At 54.2% G+C, this 8483-nt stretch overlaps 1 protein-coding gene across 4 annotated transcripts in view; it reads right to left on the bottom strand.

Annotated features, from left to right (window-relative positions):
• Positions 1–3888: 3888 nt before the first annotated feature.
• Positions 3889–8483, bottom strand: part of ZNF541 (zinc finger protein 541) — a 44693-nt gene continuing 40098 nt past the window's right edge. For all 4 annotated transcript variants that reach the window (XM_078439625.2, XM_078439624.2, XM_078439626.2 and 1 more), the window contains exons 15-17: positions 5075–5215; positions 4712–4893; positions 3889–4599 (exon numbers count right to left, since the gene is read on the bottom strand). In XM_078439625.2, the coding sequence (XP_078295751.2) occupies positions 4437–4599; positions 4712–4893; positions 5075–5215 (486 nt within the window). In that variant the 3' untranslated portion in view covers positions 3889–4436. The remainder of the gene's footprint in view (positions 4600–4711; positions 4894–5074; positions 5216–8483) is intronic.

The raw sequence follows: 8483 nt of genomic DNA, 5'->3' as shown, positions 1-8483 counted from the left end.
GAAGCCGGTGGCACTTCACCTCTGTGGTCTCTCTCCCCATCTCTCCCCATCAGACAAATCCCAGTTGAGGCACATTCTTGGAAATACTTGACCAGGGTTTTCAACACTGCCAAGTCACTAAGAACAAGGAAAGTCGAGAAACTGTCTCAGCCAGAGGAGCCTACGGAGACATGACTATTAAATGTAATGTGGTATCCTGGGTGGGATCCTGAAGCAGAAGATGAATATTAGGTAAGAACTAAGGAAAGGTGAATGAAAGTATGGACCTTAGTTCATAACAGTGTGTCAATATTGGTTCGGTAATTGTAACAAATGTGCCACAGTCATCTAGGTCATCTAGTAATAGGGGGAACTGCCTATGAGGTATATGGGAATTTTCTGTATCATTTTGTCTTTCTGAAAATCTAAAATCTACTCTACTAAGATTATTTTTTAAAAAATCTAAGTTCTTGGGGGGCCTGGGGGGCTCAGTTGGCTAAGCATCTGACTTTAAATTTAAAGTTTTTTATTTACTTATTTTTGAGACAGAGACAGCATGAGTGGGGGAGGGGCAGCTAGAGAATCCCAAGCAGGCTCCCCGCTGCCAGCACAGAGCCCGATTCGGGGCTCGAACCCACGAGACTGTGAAATCATGACCTGAGCCGAAACCGAGAGCCGGATGCTCAACAGACCGAGCCACCCAGGCGCCCCTAAGCGTCCGACTCTTGATTTCGGCTCAGGTCATGATCTCATGGTTGTGAGATTGAGCCCCGAGTCGGGCTCTGTGCTGACAGTGTGGAGGCTGCTTGTGATTCTCTCTCCCCCTCTCTGCCTCTCCCCTGCTCCTGTGTGCGCACGTATACGCTCTCTCTCTCTCAAATAAACTTAAAAAAAAAAAAAAATCAAGTTCCAGGGCCCTGAATGACTCCAATTATGAATGTCTGTGTCAGAATACAGGAACATGCATTTTCTTACAGGACTTCCAGCTGATTAGGATATGCAGACGAGGGGCGCCTGGGTGGCGCAGTCGGTTAAGCGTCCGACTTCAGCCAGGTCACGATCTCGCGGTCCGTGAGTTCGAGCCCCGCGTCAGGCTCTGGGCTGATGGCTCGGAGCCTGGAGCCTGTTTCCGATTCTGTGTCTCCCTCTCTCTCTGCCCCTCCCCCGTTCATGCTATGTCTCTCTCTGTCCCAAAAATAAATTAAAAACGTTGAAAAAAAAAAAATTTAGGATATGCAGACGATTCAAGGCCCGCCTGGTGAGCAAACGCTGTTACCTGGAGGTAGGGCTGGGGTTTAGCGGGGGGGAGGGTGGCAATTCACAAGAAACATTTGCTCTCTTCTTACGTCCGGAGGCTCTCTTGGGCCACCCAGTTGTGGTTGCTGCTGTATTCTGACCACATGGCAGGTGGAGGTGAGTCTGGATTACCACAAGCCGTTTCGGTTCCGTGTCTGGCCAAGCAGCCCTATCATAAACGCTTCTGTTTGTTTCAAGCTGTTGAATTTCAGGGTGATCTGTTATGCAGCAATAGATAGCTAATGCACCACGCCACTGTTAGGCCAGCGTTTTTCACTTCCAGAAGGTTAGCTTGGCATTTAGGGTGGGACCCAAACCATGATAGCGATGGCGGGAGGACACGTTAAATAGCAGCTGCTCCGTTCCCACGGTGCACCCTGCCAGATGCTTCATTTCCATTTTCTCACTTAACAGATACGTGGCGGGAGGAGGCGCTTTGCATCCCATTTCACAGAATAAGAAAACCAAGGCTGAAACAGGGAAATTGACTTTCCGAAGGTCACAAAGAAAGGAGTCAGGGGGGCACCCGGGTGGCTCAACCGGTTAAGCGTCAGACTCTTGATTTGGGCTCAGGTCTCGATCTCACGGTTCATGAGTTCTGTGCACACCCCCCCCCCCCCCCCCCCCCCCCGGTGTAGGTCTCTGCACTGACATTGCAGAACCTTGCTTGGGATTCTCTCTCTCTCCCTCTCTCTGCCCCTCTCCTGTTCTCTCCCGTTCTCTCCAACTAAATAAACTTAAAAAAAAAAAAAAAAAGTCAGTATGTAAATTCCGGCTGGTAGGATGCCTGAGCCCCTTCCCTTCGTCACAATGCCGAAAGGGCTTCACACTCATCTTGCTCCTTGGCTCCCCCTCCCGGCCCATCTTTAATGTTTATTTATTTTCGAGACAGAGAGAGACAGAGCATGAACGGGGGAGGGTCAGAGAGAGGGAGACACAGACTCTGAAACAGGCTCCAGGCTCTGAGCGGTCAGCACAGAGCCCGACGCGGGGCTCGAACTCACGGACCGCGAGATCGTGACCTGAGCCGAAGTCGGCCGCGCAACCGACTGAGCCACCCGGGCGCCCCTCCCGGCCCATCTTTAAGACTTACTTGGCCCAAGCTGGCCCCTCTGCGAAGGGTCCTGACACCACCCTCTACACAGCTCTCCGCAGCCCCTCAGAACACAGCACACGGTGTAACAGGCACGAACACACCTCTGACGTGTCCCTCTCGTCCCCATCTGACTTCATGGCATCGAAGCAGGTGCCACGCCCCGGAGCCACCATGGCAGCCTTGACCGGTCCTTTCCCTCGCCGCCTCTCCCTGTGACGGGAGCCCATCACCAAGCCGGAGTCTCCCCCCCCCCCCCCCCGCCCCGAGACGCTTGCCGTCCCGCTGCAGCCCCGACCACCACCTTCCCTCACCACCACGTCTGCTGCTCAGACTCGCCACCCGGCCTCCTGCCAGCTCCGTAGAGTCGCCGGAGGGCCTTTGGAACACTCGCCACCAACTCCCGCGGCAGGGTGCGCTCCTCCGTGCCGCCCGCCGCCTGGAATCCAGATCTTGGCCCCAGCGGCCTTCCCTGGCCACCCGCCTGCCACAACACCGTGGTCGCTCCCTAGGACCCAGCCCCCTGCTTCATTTTCTTCATGTCACTCTGTGGACACAAGGTCTACCTGCCCGGTAGCCATCTCTGCTTCCTCTTCCCTTCCTGGCAGACAGAATCCCCGTTCTGATCCGGTGGCAACAAGCTCAAGGGATCCCCTGGTCCTGGTGACAAACCCTGAGGGTCCAGGAAAACTGGGGACATTTTCCTTCCAACCGCCAGGGCTCAGCTGAGGAAGAGCTTGGGCTACACCTCTGCCAGTGACACAGGAGGGGCATTCTGTCTGGGGGCTGCTATGAGCTTTCCTGGCGCTTCAAATGGGACACAAGGGGGGGGGGTGCTTGGGGGGGCTCAGTTAAACGTCTGACTTCGGCTCGGGTCACGATCTCGCGGTTCGTGAGTTCGAGCCCCGCGTCGGGCTCTGTGCTGACAGCTCAGAGCCTGGAGCTGCTTCGGATTCTGTGTCTCCCTCTCCCTCTGCGCCGCCCCCACTTGCGCGAGTGTGCACACGCTCTCTCAAAATCAATAAACATTAAAGAAAAAAATTTTTAAAAAAAGGGACACAAGGGAGGGCCGTGCTCTCCTCCCCACCCCCTCCGAAGGCCTGCCACGCCGAGGCTGGCTGCCGCTGGCGGTCCTGGATCTCCCGGCTGAGCCACCCCACCACTGTATGCCCCGACTGCTGAACCCTATGGTGACCTTCCTGCTCCTGTGGCCGCGAGCATAGCCACGGCCAGGGTCTGCAATCGCCTTTTCATTTGTTTATCACCGCTGCCTTCCCACTCCTAGAACGCAAGCTCCACAGGGAGAGGGACCTTGTTCCTTGCATCACGGTGGCCCCGTTGCACGGACCGGGCGCTGTCTGGCTCATTAGGTGCCTAATAGGTGCTGGCTGAACGCGTGTATGGGGCCCCCAGCTCCTCCTGGGCAGGAACTCCGCTTACGCATCTCCGTGGCTCCAGTGAGAAGCCGGGGCTCGAAACTCTGTTGGATCAGCAGGCCAGGGAAGCCAGAAGACAGCCGCTCAAGAACCCAATTTAATAAGACTTACGAGTCGACACGTACAAAAAAAACCTAACCATGTACAAGTCCTTGCCAGACTAGGGACTGAATCTGGAAAGCAGAGAGACTCCCCTGGGGAGGGGCCCCAACAGGCCGGAGATCTGAAGGTATCTTCCCACTGATTCTCTACATCTCGGCCTTATCTAACAAATGTAACCAAACCCCAAAACTGAGGCTAAGATTTAAGAGCTACCCAGGTCTGCCTCGTTCCCTCCCCACGTCTCCCTGCTCCGGGACAGAGTAGAACCGAGAGAAGGGGAGACACTACCAACCTAAAGAGCGTGGAGCCTCTGGCACCGGCCGACAGGGACGTCGCCGCGGTCTGGGGCGACTGGGTGCTTCTCCTGCCTATTTATGGCCAAACGCCCACCGTGTTTCCAAGCTGGGCTGGCCACTGCGGGACGGTGAGGGTGGGGAGGAGGCAGAGGGGGGCCCCAGACACCCCGGAGAGGCCGAGGGGAAGGGCTGCGGGGCTGCCTCGCCGCCTCGCCCCAGCTCTCCACCCAGGTGTCACCACTGCAGGGGCCCGATGTCGGCCCCCATCTCCTCCTCCTCGTCCTCCTTCAGCTGGAAAGGCTTCACAGGCCACTTCACCCGGACGACGGGCTCCACGTGGTCCTGAAGCCGGTGTCGCTTCATGTGGGCGTTTCGACTCTTGATTTTGTCGAACACCCTGAGGAGCCACCAGAGGGCGTGGGTCAGAGCAGGCGGCAGGGGGGTCACCCGAGGGCAGGGGGTGCGGGCACGGGCACAGGGCACATCCGGGGGAAGGGAAGGGCTGGTACCTCTCACACTCCCTGCAGGGGAAAACGCCCCGGCCCTCTGCACTCCCCGGCGGCTCGGGGGTCCGCTTGGGGCCGGCGTTTGGGCTAGAGTTGAGAATGGACTCCCTCCTGTAACTCTTGGTCTTTATCTTGAACTCGGGAGTGGGGCGGTGGCTGGGTCTCTCCCGAGGGCTGCAAGTGACCTGCGAGAACAGAGACACGGCCGCTGTAAGGGTGCCGGCCCTCCACCCTTCTAAGGGAGGCGCTTTCCTCCGCAGGGAAACCCTTCCCTCTGGGCGCCCTTCCCTGTTCCTTAAGCTGGATGGGCCGGGGCCTCCGGATCAGGGCTGACCTCCAGCCCCCACCTTCCCCCAGACCTTCTACCTTTGCTTCTGTCCTGTCTGCCTCCTCTGGCTCTCTCTTGACCCTCTTCTCCAGGCCTGGGGCTCGGCCACAGTCAAACTTGATCATTTTTTTCCAGATGTAATAGTACTCAACACACTGGGCTACAGTCTTTGTCTGAATCTAGTGAAAGAAAACAGAAGCCGGCTACGGGAGACACCTCACAAGCGAGCGAGGGGCGTCCCGTGTCGCCGCAAAGCCCCAAGTCCCCTCCCCCCGGGGCCAGTCACTGTCTGAAAGCCCTCCTGAAATGCCTCTGCTTCAGCCTGGGGCCCCCTTCGCTGCAAGGGGCGGAGAATCACAAAGCCCTTGCGGCTGAGGGGGGGGTTCGGAGTGAAGCCCCCATTAGCCAACACCGGCTAAGCTCTGCGCCCTGAGTAGCAAATCCATCCCGGGGATGCTTCCCTGCGGGAAGGCGCCCTAGAAGGCGTGCCACGAGCATGCTCACTGTGGCATCTCGCCCGGTAGCCGCCTGCTTCCCCACCGGGACTAATGCGAGCAGAAGGCCCTCAGGGGGTGCCTCCCGGCCTTTGTGACCCGTCGCAGGGCCCCCGAGGGACAGGGAAGAGTGGCCCACGAGAGGAGGAAGAGGTTCTGAGGGCACGGTTTGATCCTGGGCAATCAGACCCCACTTTGCTCCTCCCTCCACTGAGAAGTGATGCCGTGAACGGTACCTTCTGTAAAAACAAAACACAAGGGAAAAGTTTAACGGCTCTGGAAAGAAAATGGCTCAGGTAAATCAAATTGGCCATTTAATATCTGGAGCTCACTTCAGCAGATATCTCCTCCTCCGTGTGAATTTTTCTCAGCTTTGTGTGTCTTCACAAACTAAGAGTCAAAATAGTACCTCTCTGCCCGTCTAGGAACTATCACTAAGTTAAAAAACAAAAACAAAAACAAAACACATTGAGCTTCTGCCTCCAAACAAGACAGAGCAACAGGGGCTAGAGCTCTCTCCCATCCAGAACAGTGAAAAGACAACAGGTAGAATATATGAAAGGACGGTCGGTAAGACATCAGGCGCCAATCAAAGAAGTCTTGCTGAGAGGAAGAAAATAAACTACCACCTTGGGGGAGTTTCCAGGCCACAGCTGGGGGAGGGGGGCGACCCAGGCAGAGCCCGGCAGACTCCCTGAGTTGGAAGGGAGCCGAGTGCCTGGGACCAAGGTGGCAAGAGTCCACAGGACAAAGTACAGCAGAGGAGACGGCGGCACGGAGGAAAACGCCAGAGATCCGGACGGCGTTGCCCTCGAGGATTCAGCGAAGTGCGTGTGAAGAGACCACACGAAGCTCGGTAAAGGCGCATCCAAAACGATCAGAGGGAAAGGTGCCCGTGGCTCTCATGGGGACAGGAATGGTGTGTGTCCCCACCAGCTGGGGTGGAAAACCTCCTAATTCACAGGGCACTGGTAGAGTAAGGAGGGGGGTTTTGCCTCAGAAATGAGGAATAATTAATTAGCCTTAGATGAAAGCTGTTCTGGTTCCAGGCTTAAAAACCTAAAGGCAATACTCCAAAGGAATGAGCTGTGGGGCGCCTGGGTGGCTCGGTTGGTTAAACTCTTGATTTGGCTCAGGTCATCATCCCAGGGTCATGGGATTGAGCCCCGTGTCGGGCTCCAACAGCCCGGGGGACGGGGGCCTGCTTGAGATCCTCATTCTCCCTCTCTCTGCCCCTCCCCAACTCGCACACATATGCTCGCTCGCTCTCTTTCTGTCTCAAAACAAATAAAACTTCAAAAAAAGGGAAAAAGTCGTTTTCAAGTAACTGTGCCAGAACAAAGTTCAAGGATATTTATAAGAATGCAAAAATATCCAGCACCCGATAAGCCGAAATTCACAATGCCTGGAATCTAATGAAAAATTACCAGGCAAGCAAAGAGCCAGGAAAATATAAAATGTGGAGAAAAGTCAATCTGTCAAAATCAACCCAGAACACACACAGATGTTAGAATTGGCACCAAAGTGGGGCGCCTGGGTGGCTCAGTCGGTTAAGCGTCCGACTTCGGCTCAAGTCATGATCTTGTGGTCCGTGAGTTGAAGCCCCCCATCGGGCTCTCTGCTGGCAGCCCTGAGCCTGGACCCTGCTTCGGATTCTGTCCTCTCTCTGCCCCCACCCTGCCCCCCGCTCGCATTCTCTCTCTCTCAAAAATAAATAAGCATTAGGGGCGCCTGGGTGGCGCAGTCGGTTAAGCGTCCGACTTCAGCCAGGTCACGATCTCGCGGTCCGTGAGTTCGAGCCCCGCGTCAGGCTCTGGGCTGATGGCTCGGAGCCTGGAGCCTGTTTCCGATTCTGTGTCTCCCTCTCTCTCTGCCCCTCCCCCGTTCATGCTCTGTCTCTCTCTGTCCCAAAAATAAATAAAAAACGTTGAAAAAAAAAAAATTAAAAAAAAAAAAAATAAATAAGCATTCAAAAATAATAATAATAAAAATTAAAAAAGAGACCCAAAGAGAAGTTTTAAGGACAGAAAAAAATCTAAGATGAACACTACACCGCATGGGATTAATGACAGATTCGGGGCCGCAGGAGGAAAGATGAGTGAACATGAAGACGCAGAGACAGAAACCATCCAAAATGAACCACACAGAGGGAAAACAGTCAGATAGATGAAAAAGAGCGTCAGTGGGCTGTGGGGCAAGTGCAGGAAGCCACACACACACACACACACACACACACACACACACACACACGTCAGTGGGGTCCTTGAAGGAAAAGGGAGGGACACGAGACATATTTGAAGAAGGAAGGCTGAATATCCCCCAATTTAATAAAAACTCCAAACCCACAGATCTAAGAAGCTCAACAAACCCCAACCACAAGGGGAAAAAAAAAAAGAAGAAGAAAACGATGCCAGCACACACCATAATAAAACCGCTCAAAATCAGGAGTAAAGAGAAATTCATACAAACAGCCAGCCACAAAACAAACAGAAGACATGTTTTGTACATAGGAGCAAAGACGAGGAAACCAGGAGATTTCGTGCTGGAAACGGTAAAAGCAAGAAGAAAATAGAGCAACATCTTTAAATTACTTCAAGACTTCAAAAAAAACTCAAACTAGAATGCCACACTTAGCAAAGATAGCTTTCGGAAATGAAGGCAAAATAGAGACTTTTTAAAAAAAGTTTATTTATTTATTTATCTGGAGAGAGAGAGAGAAAGAGAGAATGAGCACAAGTGGGGAAGGGGCAGAGAAAGAGAGACGGAGAGGGAGACAGAGAATCCCAAGCAGGCTCCATACCACCAGTGCACAGCCTGATGTGGGGCTCGATCTCATGAACCGTGAGACCATGACCTGAGCCAAAGTCCAACGATTAACCCACTGAGCCACCCAGGTGCCCCCTGAATAAAGACTTTTTTAGATACACAAAAGCTGGAAAAATCCATTACTAGC

This window comes from Panthera onca, chromosome E2, assembly GCF_046562875.1.
Source record: "Panthera onca isolate mPanOnc1 chromosome E2, mPanOnc1 haplotype 2, whole genome shotgun sequence".
In the NCBI taxonomy this organism is placed as follows: Eukaryota; Metazoa; Chordata; class Mammalia; order Carnivora; family Felidae; genus Panthera; species Panthera onca.
Note: the sequence above shows the minus strand (reverse complement) of the source record. Positions and strands in the feature narration are given on the sequence as shown.